This window comes from Mustelus asterias, chromosome 9 (genome assembly GCF_964213995.1).
Source record: "Mustelus asterias chromosome 9, sMusAst1.hap1.1, whole genome shotgun sequence".
Lineage (NCBI taxonomy): Eukaryota > Metazoa > Chordata > Chondrichthyes > Carcharhiniformes > Triakidae > Mustelus > Mustelus asterias.
This window is the reverse complement of record NC_135809.1, coordinates 24,845,933-24,868,959: the sequence shown is the minus strand read 5'-3', so window position 1 is coordinate 24,868,959 and position 23,027 is coordinate 24,845,933. Positions and strand designations below refer to the sequence as shown.

General features: G+C 42.7%; 2 protein-coding genes across 2 annotated transcripts in view; one reads left to right on the top strand and one right to left on the bottom strand.

The window, feature by feature from the left end:
• irak3 (interleukin-1 receptor-associated kinase 3) overlaps positions 1 to 23,027 on the top strand; it is a 333,490-nt gene that overhangs the window by 56,371 nt on the left and 254,092 nt on the right. The window lies entirely within an intron of this gene.
• On the bottom strand, positions 8,018 to 22,005 carry slc35e3 (solute carrier family 35 member E3). The gene is made up of 5 exons (XM_078219847.1): positions 21,450 to 22,005; positions 16,010 to 16,120; positions 12,820 to 12,978; positions 9,849 to 9,931; positions 8,018 to 8,722 (listed from the first exon to the last, which is right to left on the bottom strand). Exons 1-5 carry the CDS (start codon positions 21,846 to 21,848, stop codon positions 8,536 to 8,538), a joined length of 939 nt encoding a protein of 312 aa, XP_078075973.1. The 5' UTR covers positions 21,849 to 22,005; the 3' UTR covers positions 8,018 to 8,535.

The window sequence follows — 23,027 nt, the reverse complement described above, 5'->3', positions numbered from 1 at the left end:
GCAGGAGGGTTTAGATTCTTGGGACACTGGGACCAGCACTTGGGGAAATGGGACCTGTACAGGCCGAATGTGGTGTATCTCCACGCACACTGTACCTGGAAATGCTCACAATTTAACCATTCTTCACATTCCAATCTGTAATTATCTTGCAATTGTGCCTTTGCCTATATATGCATTGTTTGTGAACCCACCTCCACTCACCTGATGAAGGAGCAGCGCTCCGAAAACTCGCGATTCCAAATAAACCCGTTGGACTTTAATCTGGTGTTGTGAGACTTCTTACTGTATCTAAACAGAGCAGGGACCAATTTCCTTGTGGAACAATTTGCTGGGGCGGATTTGAATTAACTTGGCAGTGGTGTGAGAACCAGGAGGTAATATTAGGGGTGCATACCAAAATGAAATTAGGAGGCGTGGATAGCACCAGAGTAGGAAATAGTAGGTGGATAAGAGGGAAAGTAATAAAGTTCAAGTTAGGATTACAGAGCATCTTCTTTAATGAGTGGTGTATGGGCAGCACTCCATGTGGAAATATTATGTTGTGGTAAGAAGAGAGACCTGGCTCAAAGGACAGCAGTGGGTATTAAATAGTCCTGGATGCAGTGTCCAGGGAAGTTGGGAAAGGAGGAGGGATAGCAATATTGATTAAGGACAGCATTGCAGTGTTGGAGAACATGATCCAAGAGTCAAGAACAATATCTATTTAGTCTGAGCTAAGGAATGAAAAAAGTGGAATTTTCATTGATCAGTGTATTCTATAAGCCACCAACGTGGGGAAAAGATGCAGAGGAACTAATTTACAAAGAAATTACAGACTTACAATTTTATAGAATAGCTTTTTGAACTTTATTATCCAAATATAGACTGGAGTGGCAGTGTGTAAAGGGCAGAGACGGGGTCGGAGAGGGGCAAGAATTTGTTGACTGTGTTCAAGAAAATGTTCTGCAGCAGTGTGTCCGTTCCAACGAGAAAAAAGGCACCAGTCCAGGTTTTTGGAAATGAGGTGTGCCAACCAGATCAAGTATCAATAGATTGCAGGTACAGTAGTGACTTTTAAGGGACGTCTTGACAAATACATGAATAGGATGGGAATAGAGGGATATGGTCCCCGGAAGAGTAGGGGGTTTTAGTTCAGTTGGGCAGCATGGTCGGTGCAGGTTTGGAGGGCCAAAGGGCCTGTTCCTGTGCTGTAATTTTCTTTGTTCTTTATTTAGTGAACAGTGATCATTGTATCATAAGATTTAGGCTGGCCATGGAAAGGACAAGGAACAATGCACAATAAGATAACTTCAATGGAATAAGAATGGATCTGATGCAGATAAATTGTATGCATGTTCAAGTTAGACATCAATAGGTCTAAGGACATCAGAATATGGGGACAGCATGGGAAAGTGTAACTGAGATAGAAGCTCAACTGCCATCTTATTGAATGGCGGAGCAGGCTCAAAGTAGTAAATGGTCTACCCCAGGTCTATTTCTTACAATTTTATAAATCCCGTGATGGCGCATCCTTCGAGTGAATGAGCTCCTCTGATAAGTCCTCAAGGTCATGAGTAACTTGGACCACTTATCCAAGAAAGGCAAAATATACAAGTGCTGTCAAGGTAAATGCTTAAAGTTAAATATGGTCAGTGTGCAGAATGATTAAGTGGCTGTTGACATCAAGTCAATGTGATTTGAGTGTTTTGTGCCATGTGGGTGTCTGATATTTAATTCTGCCCAGTAAGAAGTTTAACAACACCAGGTTAAAGTCCAACAGGTTTATTTGGTAGCAAAAGCCACACAAGCTTTTGCTACCAAATAAACCTGTTGGACTTTAACCTGGTGTTGTTAAACTTCTTACTGTGTTTACCCCAATCCAATGCCGGCATCTCCACATCATTTAATTCTGCCACCAGCATCACCCCACCTCCCACAGCCAGGCATGCTGAGACTCCACAGATCTCCAGCATCACTTCACTTTGGATGAGGTCATTTCCAGTCTCTGCCTCTCCTTGACATTCCTGCATTAGGAAAAGATGGACAGAGAAATTTCTACATTGAATGCAGGCATGATGTTGATGACCTACTAGGCTTTGGGGGAAATTATTTGAGAGGGGGGGGGGGGGGGTGGTGGGAGTGGAATTTGGTGAACAATACAATTTTGTGGTCAGAGATGGCCTTATCTGTGAATGACACAATGGGAGAAGCAAGGCCACATGGGATGGGAAGGTCAGAGGGACAGCCACGAATATGGGTAGAATAGTTATACAAGAGGGAGAGATTAACAGAGGATAGGAGGGTCATGAACTCAGAGGGAACAGCATGAGGAGTTGAGATGGAGATTGAAATTATTTTGGATATTAAGTCATTTGATACAGGAACAGAGAAAAGAAAGCCGAAAAATATCTCAGTAAAAAGTTTGGTGTGATAATTGGGTAGCCAGTCAAGAATGAGGATTTTAATTGAAAGGCAACAATTTTACTAAACTCCACCCAGCAGGGATTGTTATTTAACACAGTGGTTCTTGTAGCATCCTCGGTGATTCATGAATTTCGCAACATAAGAGTTGGACTCAACACAGCTTTGATTTGGGTTGCATTGGCATATTGGTCAATTAAGAATACCAGCAAAGATAGAGCTGTCAGATTGTAAACATTGGAAAGGAAAGGTTATTAGAGGTGAGGCATATCATCCATCTAGTTTTAATCTGGTATCTGCCCCAACTACTCCAAGACAGTACTATACAAAAGTGTGTAATCTGATTCAGAGTACTGAGTATGATGGTTTAGTCGTATCAATTTATTTGTCCCAAACAATTGAGACTTCTATTAGATAGCTGAAACCATGCTGTAGCTCAGTGTTGCTGATCTTTCATCATTCTTGCACTTAAAATTTCATCTCCAAATTTAGTGAACTGCTTCTCATTAGCTGGGAATATGGGGTGAACTTAAAATTGTACAAAATAGAAACACAATAATCGATCATCTTTTATACTTCCATCTAATTGGTATTTATCTGAAAACATTCTGCTTCACCATTTAGTTGGTGGACAAAGTCACTGACTCATTGAGTCATCCCTATTTGGGTGACAAATATTGTGAGCATTGGAATTCTTATGCGATTAGTGACTTTTGCATAATCACAGTTCATCCTGAAATTGGTTTTACAGACAAGTTTAAAGTTTATTTATTAGTGTCACAAGTAGGCTTACAACAACACTGCAATGAACCTACTGTGAAAATCCCCTAGCTGCCACACTCCAGCACCTGTTCAGGTACACTGAGGGAGAATTTAGCATGGCCAATGCACCTAACCAGCACATCTTGCAGATTGTGGGAGGAAACCGGAGCATCTGGAGGAAACCCACGCCGACACGGGGAGAACATGCAGACTCTGCACAGACAGTGATCCAAGCTGGGAATCGAACCCAGGTCATTGGCACTGTGAGGCAGCAGTGCTAACCACTGTGCCACCCAGCCGCCCTAAGATAATAATAGTGATAAAAAGGTTAGTGTCAGGAAACAGTCTTCTGCCTGAAATGCTGTTCAGTGAGTTTGTATCCCATCTTACTGATGTGAGCACATTCCCATCCTTCTCACCCACAAAAGCTGCCCAATGCATCTTCCTCTGTCAGAACTGGATATAGTCAGAAATAATGGCTGAGATGTTGCCCATATAATTGCAATGATGCTCACTCAGGAAATCATTTATGGAACTCAAGGTAGTTTTCTCCTTGTGGAGAAAGTTTGCACTTCACCAGCCTCATCATGCTTCATAATGAAATTAGATTGGGCCGGAGGTAACAGGAGGGGTTGCCATAATCTTGCAATCTTCCGTAGATACAGGGGAGTTGTCAGAGGATTGGAGAGCGACAAATGTTCAAGGGAATAAAGTCAATCCTCGTAACTCCAGACTAGTTAATTTAACATCAGTCATGTGTAAAGTTTAAATAAAATATTTTGAGAAAAAGAAATCAACAGGCACTTTGAGAAGTTTGATTTTAAGGCTAGTCGGCACATATCTAGAAAATACAGATTGTGACTTATGACTGCAAAATCTGATTACTATATCTGAAGTTACTCTTTTTATTTGCGTTGTTTTCTCATTTAGCAAGTTTTGCACGTTGCTGGAAACAAAAGCCAAAGTTAAATAATCGAACAATAAAATTATTTCTTTAAAAACCATATGGTCAATTATTTTTAATATATTATAAGCGCTAGCAATTCTTTCATAGGAAGACAAAAGGTTGCACTCTTTTTCCAAGCATGGGGATATTATCAATAAAATATGACAGAGGAAAAACTACAAGAATTATGTGCCAACCACGATACTCAAAATACATTTAAGATATCTACTTAGAGTGGAACTGTTTCACATGTCGAGTATAAACAACACTGGTTGGGCTGAACAGTTCTTAAGTTTTTCAATACAGAATTTTGTTCTTATGGGATGCAGTTAGTGTGTCAAATTAGTTTCATAAAAATACTACAACAAAAGGGAAATCTAAAAAAGCTCTCAGCAATGCATTTATGTTTATATCACCCTGTGGATCAAGTGTCTGAAGGTTTAGTAGTAAAGCTTTTCCCCTTAACAAGTTGATAGTTACTGTAGATTACTTTGCCTGCATGTTTCATCAAAGGCACCCTCCAATCTTCCTTAAGCAGCTTTTCGAAATTAATCCCGTCACTCGTGGTAATCGTCTAAAATACACCCAGCAGATGGTGGACAGATTTACTTACCAGATCATTTTGTTGTTAAACAGAGGTTAACACTACTTAATATTGTCATGTTGTGATGAAAGAACTGCCATACAGTATTTATTCAGAATGTTACGGTTATAAAGATTTTGGTGAACATGTATGGAATATTCAATCTGACAATCACTTTAGCTACGGCTCCAGTCAATAGACTTCCTAGATTGAAAATCTGTAGCAAAACTTCTGCATCCTTGCAGTTAACCAAGCTCCTTAAATCTGGTTTCCAATAGCTTCATCATTTTTGGAAGTGAAAAATAAATTCGAAAATTCCAAGGTCTTGTAACGGTCACAATTCTGGACACATTCCCAATTATCTGAAATATAATCTAATCCGTTAGCAGATGGTAAATGGTATAATGCAGAGCAAACAGTCCTTTTAATAGTAAACTTGTTACTGGATAGTGTGCCTCATGCCATTTCAGGAAGTAGATATCAATGTGACAGGCATCAACCATAACAAGCTATTATTAAACAGGTTTATTCGTAAACACTTATTTTCAGAAACAATAAGTCTCACAACACCAGGTTAAAGTCCAACAGGTTTATTTGGAATCATGAGCTTTCCGAGTGCTGCTCCTTCATCAGGCGACTTACCCGATGAAGGAGCAGTGCTCCAAAAGCTTGTGATTCCAAATAAACCTGTCGGTCTTTAACCTGGTGTTGTGAGACTTCTTACTGCGCCCACCCCAGTCCAACGCCAGCATCTCCACATCATTTCAGAAACAAATAGTTGAGAGATTATGGACAGTCCAATACAGTAGTATTGGACTGTCTGGAAGCAAGGAAATAATGTAACACATCAGACAAGACCTTTTGAATTCTTAGTAAATTTCAGAGGAATTATTTCTCAAGAATTGGGCAACCTTGTTCTTCAACAAAACAGAATAATCTTTGAACAAGATTCATAAAGACAAGCTGACAAATTTTACTTCTGCCCATATTCCATTAGAGGACAAGCTGAGCTGTTAATACATGAAATGTGCTGAGGTTTTTATTTGAGTATTAAATCTTAATTCCTTTCAAGAAATGTTGTTTTATTTGAAGGATGGATTGTAAGATGAAGGTGATTTGCCAAATGAACCAACAATCTTTGCAATAAGAAGAAAGTAAGAGGCTGTTTCATTTACAGGAATAAATCAGTGCGTCATTGTTAAAATAGACATTTGATTTTGTTTGACTGATCTCAACAAGTTAGCAACATCAGCCCAGATTTTGTGGTCAAGCGGTGAAGCAAGGCCTTGCTGGTGACCTCAAAGAAAGCTATGCTGAGGGAACTGGTGACCGCTGTGGTGAGAACTTTAACTCCCTCAAGCTGCAATTGATTGTAGTGTAGTCTGAGGGGGACTCCCAGCCTCCTGCTGTAGCGATGTCATCAAGCTGTTCAAACAGTCAATCACATTAAAGAATTCTCACAGTCAGCAAAGCAGGAAGTGAAAAAGCACTCAAATCAAATCACTTTTTAAGAATTTTACAGAGAGCAAAATAAAGTTTGGGACACACATGGTAAAAACTGAAATATCAATAACAAACATTTAAAAAATTATTTTTTAATCCAGTAATTAATCATAATGAAGATATTTTAAAAATAAGCTATATTTGTGGAATGTTAAGGGTCAGATGAGGAGAAACTTCTTCACTCAAATGGTTGTGAGTCTTTGGATTTCTCTTTCCCAGTGGGTTGTGGTTGCTCCATCATTAATTCATTTAAGGCTGAGATAGACAAATATTTGGTCTCCAGGAAATCCAGGGATATGGGGAGTGGGTGGGAAAGAGGAAATGAGGCAGGTCAGCCATGTAACATCGAATGATAGAGCAGGCTCAAGGGCCTTGATAATCCACTCCTGCTCCTATTTATTCTGCTTATGTATTTATAATTCAACACTAGTTTTTAAAGTTAAAGTTTATTTATTAGTGTCACAAGTAGACTTACATTAACACTGCAGTGAAGCTACTGTGAAAATCCCCTAGTAGCCACTCTCATGCGCCTGTTTGGGTACACTGAGGGAGAATTTAGCATGGCCAATGCACGTAACCAGCACATCTTTCAGACTGTGGGAGGAAACCGGAGCACCCGGAGGAAACCCATGCAAACACAGGGAGAATGTGCAGACTCCACACAGACAGACAGTGACCCGAGCCTGGAATCGAACCGGGATCCCTGGCGCTGTGAGGCAGCAGTGCTAACAACTGTGTTACCGGTACTCAGATTGTCAAACAGTTGGACTTTAGTGAATAAGATTCCACTTTTTACAGGGTTTCTAACAGCACAGGGCAGCATGGTGGCAGAGTGATTAGCACTGCTGCCCTCAGTGCCAGGGATCCGGGTTGGATTTCGGCCTTGGGTGACTGTCTGTGGGGAGCTTGCACACTGATGTCATTCTTGATCCGAGGTACAGTCAATAATGAAACTTCACAGCTTTTGAGTTCGGTTGCCACAATGGCTTTTAACTCTTTGAACCGAGAGCCCAGTTGCCAGGGTTTGGTCATCTTCTTCACAGGTTTTCAACATATATACTTCAATGCATGCACCAGTGACCTTCCTCCCACAAGGTTCCAGCTCTTCAGATATGCTGACGACTTGGCCCTGGCCTTTCATGTTACAGAATTGCAGGACATTGAGAAGATCGACGTTCTTTGGAAGCCTACTTTAGAAATTGGAGATTTCAACCAAATGCTGCCAAGGCTGTCGTTTTAGCCTTCCACCTGAACAACTTGTGATCGTGGAATGTGAAATAGTGGCAGAAAAGAATCATCCACTTGACACTTCTGGCTGAAAGTGGTTGCCAGCGCTTCAGCTTTGTCTTTTGCACCAGTGCTGGGCTCCGTCCATCATAGAGTTGGAAATATTCATGGAACCTCCTTTTTCCCCCCCCACAGTATTTTAATAAAATTATCCACCACCATTCATGTCTGGAAATGCTATGTCAGATGAATACATAGAAAGAGTACACAATATATGTCACTAGCAAAGTCACAAATATTCTGAACTATATTTTCTAGGACAATTATTTGTATTTATTGATTGGTTTCCCGTTTAAAGATGGACAAGAGTCATTTTTTTTCCTACTTTGCAAGTAACATATTTTAGGGCTCCTCTCTGCAGCTGTAACTTGCAAGAAACCGTGGCTCAGGCTTACCAATCACCGGGCCAATTGTGACTCACTCAAAATGGTCCCAACTTCCCATGAAAATTGCCAACACATTATAGCAGAAAATGGCACCTAACCCGCTTTTACATTCCTTTCCATGTCCACATCATCTAAACATAGGACAACAAGCAGTGGAAAAATAAGTTTATTCCTTTGCCCTCACAATAAATTGTCCAGTGTAATATTTTGGACATGCAAAGCATTGTTAAAATTACAAATGTTCACTTTCAGAAAATACATGATTAAACAAGCTTTCCCAATATTATTTGTACCTTTGATTTTTCTGTTTCCAAGATCCAGAATACCTTTCAGCAATTTTATAAATACAGGACAAGTCCCATAATGACATTAGTGACCATCACAACATGCTTTCAAATTTAAAGCAGAAGTTGACATTACACATGCTAATTGCAAGGAATATCCTTAAAAGTAACATTTTTAATTACAAAAATTAGCAAAATATGGCACATGAAAATTGGTCAGATACATAAATTTCAATTTATAAACAGCAATGGCTTTCTCCATTAAAGGTGAAGTATTTAATTGTAATTCCTTCAACTTTAGAGATGCCATACTTATCAAGTACCTAGGAATTGGCGCTCACTAGCAGCACTTAAAATATACTTATATAGGACTCAGCTAGAAGTTTAAGGTCTTTGTGCCAACTTGTTCTTTCCTTCTTCTTGTTCACCAAGTTTGAAATGGGTGTAGAGCAAAATGCCACATAGCGTACACAGAATCCCCAGACCTTGATTAAGTGAAAGGGGATCTTTAAACAAGATATAGCCTCCCAGTAGGGTAACACAAAACTTGAAATGTCCAAACATGTTGTATCTGGATTTAATTCGTCAAGGAACAAACAAATGGCCTGGAAAAGGTTGCATTTTGTTCTGCTTGATGAGAAACACCAAGTAACGCGATATTTAGCTGCAATACAGATCTCATCAAGTTATTCAATCACATGAAGGAATATTGGATGGTTGGGTCATATTACATACAAAGTTATACCTTCATTTTTCAAACCACAAATGAAATTTCAGTCCACATGCAATCTGCCCTCCAAAAACTAGTTAGGATTTTACTCAGCACGTGTGTGTCTGTGTGTTACGGACAAAGTGCTTTCGAGTGCTATTAGTCTTCTTACTAAGAAAGTAGATAATAAGGTTTTCACATAAACATACCTGAAATTATTCCAATATGTTTACAAGATAGTACTGTTGTGAAAATGTTCATAAGTACAGCAAACATTAGCAGCATCATGTATTAGAATGTATGGGGGAGCATGGTGGCACAGTGGTTAGCACTGCTGCCTCACAGCGCCAGGGACCTGGGTTAGATTCCCGGCTTGGGTCACTATCTGTGTGGAGTCTGCATGTGCTCCCCATGTCTGCGTGGATTTCCTCCGGGTGCTCTGATTTCCTCCCTCAGTCCAAAAGATGTGCTGGTTAGGTGCATTGGCCATGCTAAATTCTCCCTCAGTATACCCGAACAGGCGCCGGAGTCTGGCGACTGGGGGATCTTCACAGTAACTTCATTGCAGTGTTAATGTCAGCCTATTCTACTCATGACACTAATAAATAGACTTTAACTGTGCCGGTGTAATTTTAAACTGCAGATCTAGGAACGATTCCTTACGCAAATGAACTCTAATCTCAATCACATCATCAAGAGAAATGCCAACTAGAATCTAGGCAATTCCTGCTGGGAGGAAAATACCTAATTAAATGTCAAACAACATTGGCAATAGGACCTTAAAGGCAAATTGTCTAACTGCCCCGAGTGGCAGTTTTATGGAGATGCCTAAAAGTAAGAAAATGAATGTATACTTAGGCCTAGGTGAATTTGTCCACACCCAAAACTGAAATAATCCACGTGAAAAAAGAATAACCTTGAAATTTACAATTTTAGCAACATAGTACATCGTCACGACTTGACAGCAATTGCAAATGCAAAAGGATACGTGACAGGTGAGGTATTTCCAATGATCCAGTAAATCGACAAATTCACCAGAAAGGCAATTATTCCAGAAAATAATACCAGCATCTAGAAAAGATAAAACTTACATTGTATGTTAAAGTATTTTAAAATTACTAAAAGAGAAAAAAAATAATCCATTAGTTTATTAATAATACTCACTTTTAATAATACTCACTTTTTCTCAAATGTAACTTTTATTTAGTTCAATGTATTCTGTTTTATTAAACTAACTGATTTTAAAGTTTAAAATTATCCAAAGCTGACAACAGAAGTAAACAATTCCTTGCTGGAGGGAGCCAGTTACATTGAAACCCACTCTATTTGCTACTTAAAAATGGATGGAATGGCACCTTATTGTAGTGGCTGGACAAAAAATTGACTGGATTAATTCTGCAATATTACAACCCTCCCATATTTCTGATTTTATAAGTGAAACTACATTGGACTGATTAACAGGTCACTGAGACTTGCTTACTAACTTCAAAATGTAGGGATGAAATTCAAGTGATACTGTGGCCAGGTTGGAGGCTGGTATTCTGCGGTGATTAATCACCTCCTAACTCCCCAAAGTCTTACATCCATCTACACAGCACATGTTAGGAGTACAAAGGAATAATCTGCACTTTGCTGGAAGAGCGCACCCCCAGCAACACTCAAGAAGCTCAACACTATCTCAGACAAAGCAGCTTACTTGTTTGGCATTGAGGTTGGACTGTGTACCATCTTCACGAGGTACAACAACTAGACAAGGCTTCTTTGACTGCACATTCTAAACTGACAATCTCTACCATCTAGAAGAACAAGAAAAGCAGGCTTATGTGAACACCACCCTTCCATGCCAACTTGCTGTGAAGCGATAGAGTAAGTCCTCACTTAACAATGACTCACTTCATGATGTCTCACTTTAACAGCACCAATCAAGTACATCCATTTAACATTGCCAATTTCACTTTAAAAGTGTTTGCTATGGACTCTTTCTTCCTTGGCCTGGCTGAGTCCAAAACCTTTCCTGCATTGCCTCCACTCTCGCCTTCAGTCACATCCACCCCAACCAACAGCTGTTGACTCCGTGTTAATTTCTGGGCTGCCTCCACCCCAGTGACATTGGTATTTACCTTCCACCCTCCCACGTTGCTCTCCAGCCCCTAATGTCATTCTCCAGCCTACCTCCCCTGATGTCACCCTCCGGTCTGTTTTCAGCTGCTCACTTCAATTCTGGCCCCTTTTCTGAACTGAAGCCCCTGTGCTCCATCCAGTGACAGAAGCTAGTCGGTACAGCTAGTCCCAGGATTCCAGCCGCCACCTGCACCAACCAAACTCTGCCACAAGATGGAGGCTGGTCAATGAAAAATTACTGAGGCAAGTTCATGTATGGTACTTTGTTCATATTGAATAATTTTACTTTACAAGTTATTTCAGTTAGGAATGCACAGGACTACACATGTACAGTACAATATTTCAACTTGCACAGTTTTTTTTCTGGGCAACAAATGTTCAAAAGAACCCAACTTTGGCTTGAGCATTGATTCCTATGGGACCCACGATTCCCCCAAAATCCTTTCATGTAAAGTCCTGATTTTCAGGAAGGCAAACGTAATTTTGAAGTGTGGGCTCCCCGTATGACATTCCTTAGTGGCTGTTAGGTTAAAATCCTGGAATTCTCTCCCGGACAGCACCTTCCCCACACAGACTGCAGCGGTTCAAAAATACAGCTCACCACCACCTCCATAACTGGGGCTGGGAAATGGGTACTGGATCTGCCAGAGACATCCAGATTCCATGAACAAGTTAAAAAAAAATTTCACCTCAAGTCAAAACTGGCTTTCCACTTTGTTAGTATTAAACAAAATCTATACACTTCACCTGGTTATCTCACATGGTGGCTAAAAGACAATTTATTACTCAGTCTGAAAGACGTGCGTGCTGGTTAGGTGCATTGACCATGCTAAATTCTCCCTCAGTGTACCTGAACAGGCGCTGGAGTGTGGCGACTAGGGGATTTTCACAGTAACTTTATTGCAGTGTTAATGTAAGCCTACTTGTGATACTAATAAATAAAGTTTAAAAACTTTAAACAGATAGACTGATGGGATTAAAGTCTGCTCTCTGTTAGTGCAAAGTCTTTTATGAAACTTTCAAGTCCAGTATTCGGAAAATGTGCACAGATTTATGCCACAGAGATCATTCCATCACTGTGGGCAACTTTCTTTAAGCTCAGCTGGGAGTACCAGTGTTTGGCTGCTGACCACAAAATCCAGGCTAATATTAACAAAGTTATCGAGGCAGTAGCTGCGTTGTGGATAGTTTCATATCTTCTACAATCTATTGTACAATATAGATTGTCTGTCCAGTCTGTTTTCACTGGTCACTTTAAGGGCATGTCGCTTGGGGGTAGTTCCTGGTACATACAGAGGCACATGGAGAGCTGGGTTAGTGGCAGCAAAGATCATAGAATCTCTACAGTACAGAAGAGGCCGTCTGGCCCATTGAATCTGCACCGACCACAATCCCACCCAAACCCTATCCCGTAACCCCATGTATTTACCCTGCTAGTCCCCCTGACACTAAGGAGCAATTTAGCATGGTCAATCCACCTAACCCGCACATCTTTGGAGTGTGGGAGGAAACCAGAGCACCCGGAGGAAACCCAGGCAGACACAGGGGAGAACGTGCAAACCCCATACACAGTGACCAAGGCCGGAATTGAACCTGGGTTCCTGGCGCTGAGGCAGCAGTGCACCATGCCGCCCACGGTAGAGAGCCAACACAGTTACCCTGGCAGGAGAGATTATTTCCCTGAGGAATAGATTGGGTTCGATGGGAGGGATGCGGATTGCAGAGTTGGTTAGGGACGGCGTGAGAAGGATGCCAATGGAAAAGATGGAATGGCATCCATTGTCCCAAATTTTTAAAACTGCGTGAATAAATGATGCCAAACATTCTGGAAGTCTTACCAATGCTGTGGCGGACCAGTTTCCAAAGATTCCTCCCTCTCCAGTCACTGGTTCAAAAAAAGGAACAGCGAACATGAGAATGGCAGATGACATTGGGGCCTGGTAGTACAAGAGTTGCATAGAATTCACCTGCAATTCATGTTGTTTAGCTCCTACCCACTGTAAATGAAACCAATAAGAAACACCATATTACACAAACGCTCAGGCAGCAGTTTAACACTTTAAAATTCATGTGATTATTATTTAGTAACAGAAGATCAAGAGGCTAATGGATTGCAGAAAATAAAAGAAATGGACAGGCACCAGAAAAACAGAGCCCCTGATCACGCCCATTGGAAATGATGTATCAAGGAACAGAACTGAAGCAAAGCACCAGGCAAAGAGAACATGTCGATCCCCCCCACTCCCCACCCCATTGATAATCCTTCAGAGAGAAACAGCAATACCAGAATGGCAACTGTATGGCTAAGTTTAATGACCATGTGGGAAAATATTCAATGTTAGTGGCTCTGTTGAGTTATTGGTTCAGAATGTGATTCTGATCAAAATAATGACTGGAACAGCTCTGAAAAATAATCTCAACAGTCTCAGTGAAATTACAGCCATTGATAGGATTGTTTGTTGCGGAATCCTGGTGGTTTCAGCCAATCATTGCCAAGCTGCTTACCCAGATTAAATTAAAAATCAAGGCACTTGGCTATTTGCTGGATGCTGTGTTCTATGTCAGGAGACCATACTGTAAGTGCTGGGGAATTGCTGGCTCATATACCCCCCTTCCAACATAAAGTCAGGAGTCGGGATGTACACTAATGATTGCACAATGTTCAGCACCATTCGCAATTGCTCAGATACTAAAGCAATCAATGGGCAAATGCAGCAAGGTCTGAACAATTTCAGGCTTGGGCTGGCAAGTAACATTCATGCCACAGAACTGACAGGCTATGACCATCTCCAACAAGAGAGAATCTAACCTTTGTCCCTGGACATTCAATGACATTACCACCATTGAGTCCCCCACTATCAACATCCTGGGAGGTGATACCATTGACCAGACACTGAACTGGATTAGCCATATAAATGCTGTGGCTAAAAGAGGTCAGAAGCTAGGAACACTGTGGTGAGTAACTCACCTCCTGACTCCTCAAAGCCTGTCCACCATCCTCAAGGCACAAGTCAGGAGTCTGATGGAAACTCTCCCCTTGCCTGGAAGCTGGACACCATCCAAAATAAAAGCAGCCCACTTGATTGGCACCCCTTCACAAACATTCACTCCTCCACCACAGACGCACAGTAGTAGCAGTGTGTATCATCTATCATCTTCTGCACTGCAGGAACTCACCAAGGCTCCTTAGACAGCACCTTTCAAACCCACGGGCACTACCATCTAGAAGGACAAGGGCAGCAGTCACGTGGGAACAACAGCACCTCCAAGCAACTCACCATCCTGACTTGGAAATACATCGCTGCTCTTTCACTCCTTCAAAACCCTGGAACTCCCTAACAGCATTGTGGGTGTACCTACACCACACGGACTGCAGCATTTCAAGAAGGCAGCTCACCATCACGTTCTGATCGGCAATAAATGTTGGCCAAATCAACAACGCCCATATCCCTTGAATTTTTTTTTTAAAACCTTGATTTTTCATCTATCCAAATATACAGAAAATCAGAATGTGCATTGCCATTCCTGGCGGGGAATGACTGAACAGGGAACACATATTTTAATATTTCTCTCTACAACAGACAAACCTAATGTGGCTTCTTAGACATTAACATATAATATGTTACAGGGAGAAGTTTTAATTACATAAGCAGGTGCTAAAAAAAGATCGACAGCAATACGAAAGAAACAGAATGGTGGAAAAGAAAGACTTGGTTAGCACTTTGTAATACAAGGCCGGAAACAAAATGACAGTTTTCAAAACAGCAACAGGGTAATAAATATTTTACAATCCCCTTGAAACATTTATAGTCGAAATCCTTAAACAGTATTTCAGGAAAGGTAGTTTCACTTAGGATAGTCAGTCAGTGGCAGGAATGCTACCATAGTTAGCATTAGCCAACTCAACACAAATCAGAGACTAAATGAAAGATATTTCCGTTATGTGTGGTGCGTTAAATAGTGTATTTAAGTCAGAGAAAATAATACCCTTGTGCAAGAAGGGAAACTTTACAGCTTATTTAACTCCAAAGTACCAGGATGGCCAAGATTTCTTTTGTTTCCATGAGCAACATAAGTGTGCACCTTAAAACATCAAGGACAACGCACACAGTTTAAATGTATATAACATTAATTTGCAAATAATTCTGTTTACTGATACCAACAGTACTTATTATGTATCTATATAATGTATTTAATGTGGCTTTTACACTTTTACCATTTTAAGATGCGGCACACACTTACAACATTCAAAGGTGACTCATTGCCATTTTACTTGGGAGTAAAGAAAAGGATAAGTAAATGTATGAACAAAAGCTTGCTAAGCACCTAAAAAAAGTGAAAAACTATTAAGGAATTATGTAAACATCCAAACCGGAAAGACTATTCAGGAAAACATACCAGTTTAAAAGAAAACATAAATAATCTACTCAAAATACTTTGATAATATGTATCTTCAAAGTAAATTCCAAGATAAAGTTATAAAAAAGTATTCAGAGAAGCACTTGGAACAACATAATTGGTTATTATCTTTTTTTAAATAAAGCCCCATTCTTAAATAATGCTACATTGAGGCAGCACAGTGGTTAGCACTGCTGCCTCACAGCACCAGGGACCCGGGTTCAATTCCGGCCTCAGGACACTGTCCGTGTGGAGTTTGCACATTCTCCTCGTGTCTGCGTGGGTTTCCTCCGGGTGCTCCAGTTTCCTCCCACACTCCAAAGAAGTGCGGGTTAGGTTGATTGGCCATGCTAAATTGACCATGCTAAATTGACCCTAGTGTCAAGGGGATTTGCAGGGTAAATATGTGGGGTTACAGAATAGGGCCTGGGTGGGATTGTGGTCGGTGCAGACTCGATGGGCCGAATGGCCTCCTTCTGCACTGTAGGGATTCTATGATATATTGATGATCCTGTTGTTATCTCCAAACGTCATACTGTCAACATCCTGGAGGTTAAATCATCAATAAGGAATATTTTAATGTTAATTACTTGTAAAAGACTACAAGAAAAAGAAATCAAAACTACTAACCACTTGATATATCGAAGTAACCAGAACACCAAGTGTTGCAAAAATTATTCCTAGAAAATTAAACTTCACATCAAAGTAAGAGTTCAGAATTACACCCAATGTAATAGGGATCTGCAAGAAACAAAGAGGACTTGATTAGATCAGGTTTAACATTTACAGCTGGCACATCAAACTGGAAGAACTAAACACAATCCACTAAAATATCTTAAACTTGGATTTCTGTTTGGAGTAGTTAAAAAAAAGCAAACTTGTTCTAGTTGTCAAAAAAAACTGTAGGTTGTTTAAATGAATATTTAAATAATTTACCGATAACCTGGCTTTAAGAAATTTATTGCAAAATACAGATTTCAATAATTCTCACACATGATACATCTAAAATTCAAATAAAATCTCAAGTATCTTTACTCGGTTACAGTTGCAACACCCATGATAAAAAGCTAAGCTATTTAAAAATGTCTATTCAGACTTACATTGATTTTTTAAAAACCCTGCCTGCAAAATACTGAACGAGTCATTCATTCATTCACTGCACTTCACTCTCATGTTAAAGCCTTAGACATAAAAAACTTTAAACATATCTTATTCCATGAATGCATATTGGAAAAGACAGAAACGGCACAGAACAGTTGGTTCATTCAAAGATTTTGGCTAAAAGGGGGTTTGTCTGCATGACTTAATTTCCTTTCGCTAAAGAGTATAACCCTATAATCATCATTCATTGACTTATTTTTCCGTACCGACTCTCAGAATGTCTGCAAATAATATACGAATCAAATGCTGAAATATCCGAACTATAAAATTTGATCAGATTTAAGTTACAAAAAGGTTTAAGACAGCAGTACTCCAATCATTACGCAAGAATGAGTCAACATTGAATGTAACAGTTATACATTAAGCTAAGCTTTGCCAAAGCCAATAGTGTGATACTGACAGAGTTTACCATTGCACTTATAAATTAGATCCTACTACTGGCTGACTTTTACTGGCATGCAAAAGTTGCAAGTATTTTACTACAGTGCCCCTTTTATCAAATTCAACTTGGTTAGTTAGCAGTATCTTTCAAACTGAGCTAGTTAGGATACTTTGAAAGGTCTAATTTAAACATCATGTCAACCCCAGCCAAATCCTAATCTAATGCTAACTCACAAATTTTCAGACTTCTGACATCTTGTAATTTTTCAGAGAGGAAGATCGGATTAACGTGACTGTGGGCACAAAACAACAACTAAGATGTGGATTTACAAAATTCAGTAGGGAGAAGTTGCATACTGGGTTCCATTTTGTGAACTCCAGGCAACATCACGGAAAAGACAATTCTGTAAATGAGCTGAGAAATTATGGGTGGCGTAGTGGCACAGTAGTTAGCACTGCTGCCTCACAGCTCCATGAACCCGGGTTCGATTCCCGGCTTGGGTCACTGTTTGTGTGGAGTTTGCAAGTTCTCCCCGTGTCTGCGTGGGTTTGCTCCGACAGTCCAAAAATGTGCGGGTTAGGTGCATTGGCCATGCTAAATTGCCCCTTAGCGTCCCAGGGTGCATAGGTTAGAGGGATTAGAGGGGTAAATATGTGGGGTGATGGGGATAGGGCCTGGGTGGGATTGTTGTCGGTGCAGACTCGATGAGCCAAATGGCCACCTTCTGCACTGTAGGGTTTCTATGATTCCATGAAATTGGAATATTGGCAGCCAATCTAGAAACATGGAAACAGGAGGAGTCTGTTCCATTCAATGAGATTGGATCTGCAAAACTAATTCCAAATACCTTTTCCACAAGTTTCCCAGACAGTCTAATAACACGAATTTACGAATTCCAGATTTAAAATTAACAATTGATCGAGTAGCAATTGATGTTTGTGGAGGTGTACTAGACCTGGTATTGTGCAATGAGATGGGATGTTCCCTAATTTCACTTTGGTCACACTCATGTTTTAGCCTATGCCCACTCACAACACACCCCCGTGATCCCCCTCCCTCCCTGCCTCTAAGCCAGAAGCGCTGGGTTCAAGTCTCACTCCAGGACTTGGTGGGTAAGGAAGGTGCGTTCAGAACGCAGCCAAACATTATCAACTTGCACCTCCTTCCATTCGGCCTCTGGTGAGCAGGAGAGCTTCCCGGTCAGCCACGCTTTACTAAGTGAAACCCCTCTGGTGACTGGCTAGAAATTCTAGCTGTGGAAACAGACACAAGCGTGTGCTCTGTCTGCCTGATGCGCCTCTGGACATGGGAAAAAACATTCCTGCACCGTTTCTACATCTTGGTTTCCGGACCTTAGGTCAACCCTCTCTAGTGCGCTAAAACCACTAATTCACCAAGTTCCCCTCCATATTTTGCTAGCTTCCTGCCCTTCCTAAAGATCACGGACGCTTCAACATTCGGATCCCAATCTATGCCATCCTGCGGCCATGTTTCCGTAATAGCCATCAGACCGTACTTATTTATTTCTACGATTGTAGAAAAGCAAAACGCTGCCAATGCTGGAAATCCAAAATATAAAAGAAACAGAAAATACTGGAAACACTCAGCAGCTCTGGAACTTCTGTGCCAATGAGAAAGTCTCTCTCTCTGGATCGACAGATGCTGCCAGACCTGCTGGCGGGTGTTTGCACCATTTTCTGCAAGCTGTGGGCTCGAGTGTATATTATATATTTGTAGATGCAGTTGGTAACCTGTGTAAGGCAACTCTTCAACTCTATTTTTACAGATGCACCACAGAAAGCATCCTTTCCGGATGCATCACAGCTTGGTATGGCTCCTGCTCTGATCAAGACTGCAAGAAACTACAAAGGGTTGTGAACGTAGCCCAGTCCATCACGCAAATCAGCCTCCCATCCATAGACTCTGTCTACACTTCCCAAGATTTCAAAAAAGCAGCCAGCATAATCAACGACCCCACGCAACCCTGACATTCTCTCGTCCACTTTTTTCCATCGGGAAAAGATCCAAAAGTCTGAGATTGCGTACCAACTGACTCAAGAAAAGCGTCTTCCCTGCTGCCATCAGACATTTGAGTTAAGTTGATCTTTCTCTTCACCCTAGCTGTGACCGTAACACTACATTCTGCACCCTCGCCTTTCCTTTTCAATGTTTACAGTATGCTTTGTCTGCATAGTGCGCAAGGAACAATACTTTTCACTGTATAGCAATACCCCCGATAATAATAAATCAAATCAAATCACCAAGTCTCAGTTTTGATTCGAACATTAGGGAGGTAAATGTGTCGCAGTTTTCAACCTGGTTATTTTTATAAGAGGTGAGGAAAGATTATATAGAAAACAAGATAAGGAAATAATACAAGATAAAGGTGGTGGCACAGTGGTTAGCACTGCTGCCTCACAGCGCCAGGGACCTGGGTTCGATTCCCGGCTTGGGTCACTATCTGTGCAGGGTCTGCACGTTCTCCCCATGTCTGCATGGGTTTCCTCCCACAGTCCGAAAGACGTGCTGGTTTAGGTGCATCGGCCATGCCAAATTCTCCCTTGGTGTACCTGAACAGGCGCCGGAGTGTGGCAACTTGGGGATTTTCACAGTAACTTCATTGCAGTGTTAATGTCAGCCTACTTGTGGCACTAATAAATAAACTTTTTAACTGTGTCAGTGTAATTTTAAAATGCAGATCCAGGAATGATTCCATACGCAAATGAACTCTAATCTCAACCACACCATCAAGGGAAATGCCAACTGGAATCTAGGCAAGTCCCGCTAGGAGGAAAATACCTGATTAAATCTCAAACAATATTGGCAACAGAACCTTAAAGGCAAATCATCTAACTGTGACAAATAAATTAATAAGCTTTAAAACCTTTTTGAGTAAGGTTTCAGCGAGCACATTTTAAACATTTTTGGGAAATATCAGTGTTGAATCATGGCTGATTTAGGCCATAAAACCATAAGATATAGGAGTAGAATTAGGCCATTCGGCCCATCGAGTCTGCTCCACCAGTCAATCATGGCTGATATGATTCTCATCCTCATTCTCCTGCCTTCTTCCCGTTACCCTTGATCCCTTATCGATCACGAACCTATCTATCGCTATCTTAACAATGACCTAATTGTATTATCGCTAGACTATTAATCCAGAAACTCAGCTACTGTTCTGGGGACCTAAGTTCGAATCCTGCCATGGAAAATGGTGGAATTTCAATTCAATAAAAAAAACCTGGAATTAAGAATCCAATTAAGGTGACCATGAAAAGCACCACCCTTCCTGCTGCCTCGGCAAAGCAGCCAGCATAATTAAGGACCCTGGACATACTCTCTTCCACCTTCTTCTGTCGGGAAAAAGATACAAAAGTCTCGACCGGCTCAAGAACAGCTTCTTCCCTGCTGCCATCAGACTTTTGAATGGACCTCCTCGCACGAAGTTGATCTTTCTCTACACCCGAGCTATGACTGTAACACTACATTTTGCACCCTCTCCTTACCCCTTTATGAACGGTATGCTTTGTCTGTATAGCGCAACAATACTATTCACTGTATACTAATTCACGTGACAATAATAAATCAAATCAAAGTAAAAGTAGTTTATTTATTCGTCAGAAGTAAAGCTTACATTAACACTGCAATGAAGTTACTGTGAAATTCCCGTAATCGTCACACTCCGGCGCCTGTTCAGATCAATGCATCTAACCAGCACATCTTTCAGAACATGGGAGAAAACCGGAGCACCCGGAGGAAACCCACGCAGACACGGGGAGAACGTGCAAACTCCGCGCAGACAGTCACCTAAGCCGGGAATCGAAGCCGGGTCCCTGGCGTTGTGAGGCAGCAGTGCTAACCACAGTGCCACCCAAAAAACCAAATCAAAAAATCATCCGGCCCATCGAGTCTGCCCCGCCATTCAATCATGGCTGAATATGGGGAATTTCAGTGACTTCATTGCGGTGTTAATGTAAACCCTACTTGTGACTGGGCGGTGCGGTAGCACAGTGGTTAGCACTGCTGCTTCACAGCTCCGGGGACCCGGCTTCGATTCCCGGCTTGGGGGGGGTCACCATCTGCGTGGAGTCTGCACATTCTCCCCGTGTCTGCGTGGGTTTCCTCCCACAGTCCAAAAGATGTTGATTGGCTATGCTAAAAAAATTGACCCTTAGTGTCCTGAGATGCTTAGAGGTAAACATGTAGGGATACGGGGGGGTGGGATTGTGGTCGGTGCAGACTCGATGGGCCAAATGGCCTCTTTCTGCACTGTAGGGTTTCTATGGACTCAGAAATAAACTTTTTATGTGATTCTCTTCCCCAATTCTCCTGCCTTCTCCCCGTTCCCCTTATTGATCAAGAACTGATTGATCTTAAAGATAGTCTCTGATTTCTAAATGACAAAAAATATTAATTGCACTTTCTTTTTTGGGTTGGGGAAGGGGAGGGGGGTCTGGTTCTGATCTCCCGAGACAATAAGTCAGTGATGAGTGTGTGAGCTTTCCAGTCAGGGTCTGAATCTCTCACCAATGTCAGCTTGATCTTGGGGGAGAAGGTCTTCTTGTAGTAGAGGCTCTGGATCAGGATGATGACCGGGGTGGTCATGGCCTTGGCCAGCTGGTAGGTGCCGATGGTGTTGTTCTGCAGGGACAGGTTGGTGAACACCACGAAGCCGCAGAAGCTGAGGGCCAGCAGCAGCAGGCTGGCGGGCGGCAGCGCCTTGGGGCAGAAGAGGTTGAGCCTGTGGCACAGGTGGAGGCCCAGGCCGGTCATCACAAAGTGCAGCAGCGTCAGGCTCATGTTGGGGAAGCCGTACTCCACATAGATCCACTTGTTGACCAGCACGATGCAGATGGAGGCCGCCAGGTTCACCAGCAGGCCGGCCCCCAGCCGCCCGTTCCGGCCCACCGCCTCCGGCACCCCCATGGCCCAGGCCGCGACGCTGCTTCCCTCCCCGGGGATCCTGGAGCTGGGCTCGGCTCCCTCCAGCCGGGGCGGCCGCTTCACCTCAAAGGCGCCGCTTGGCGCAGCTGCTGCCGCCGCTCCATCCGGAGTGAACGTCCATCCGCCACGGCTGCAATCAACCCCCCCCCCCCCCCAGAGTGGTACAGTCTCCACCCCCTCCCCTTATCCCACAGAGTGGTACAGTCTCCACCCCCCTACCCCACAGAGTGGTACAGTCTCCACCCCCTCTACCCCACAGAGTGGTACAGTCTCCACCCCCTACCCCACAGAGTGGTACAGTCTCCACCCCCCTACCCCACAGAGTGGTACAGTCTCCACCCCCCCCCCCACCCCACAGAGTAGTACAGTCTCCACCCCCTACCCCACAGAGTGGTACAGTCTCCACCCCCCCCCTACCCCACAGAGTGGTACAGTCTCCGTGCCCCTACCCCACAGAGTGGTACAGTCTCCACCCCCCTACCCCACAGAGTGGTACAGTCTCCACCCCCCCCCACCCCACAGAGTAGTACAGTCTCCACCCCCTACCCCACAGAGTGGTACAGTCTCCACCCCCCCCCCCCTACCCCACAGAGTGGTACAGTCTCCGTGCCCCTACCCCACAGAGTGGTACAGTCTCCACCCCCCCTACCCCACAGAGTGGTACAGTATCCACCCCCCCTTCCCCACAGAGTGGTATAGTCTCCACCACCCCCCCCCCACCCCACAGAGTGGTACAGTCTCCACCCCCCCCCCCCCCCTTCCCCACAGAATGGTGCAGTGTCCACCTCCCTCCCCCACAGAGTGGTACAGTCTCCACCCCCTCCTACCACACAGAGTGGCACAGTCTCCACCTACCCCTTTCCCAGAGAGGTACAGTTTCACCCCCCCTTTCCCTCAGAATGGCACAGTCTCTACCCCCTTCCCCCTCAAGTGGTACAGTTGCCAACCCCCCCACCCCTCCCCCCCCCCCCCCCTCGCCGCCCCCTCTTCACCCACATCCACTGCCCATGTATCTATCCATGACAATAGAGTGACCACAGTAAGAAGTCTCACAACATCAGGTTAAAGTCCAACAGGGCAGCCCAGTGGCAGGGACCTGGGTTCAATTCCAGCCTTGGGTCGCTGTCTGTGTGGAGTTTGCATGTTCTCCCCGTGCCTGTG

What these genes read in the sequence shown, in the direction of transcription:
- slc35e3 (XM_078219847.1), bottom strand. Translation starts at nt 21,848, where the DNA reads ATGGGGGTGCCGGAGGCGGTGGGCCGGAACGGGCGGCTGGGGGCCGGC. An exon ending in CCAAGATCAAGCTGACATTG is followed by an intron (nt 16,121 to 21,449) that starts GTGAGAGATTCA and finishes TGTTTCTTGCAG; the next exon opens with ATCCCTATTACATTGGGTGT. An exon ending in TTACTTCGATATATCAAGTG is followed by an intron (nt 12,979 to 16,009) that starts GTTAGTAGTTTT and finishes TTTCATTTACAG; the next exon opens with TGGGTAGGAGCTAAACAACA.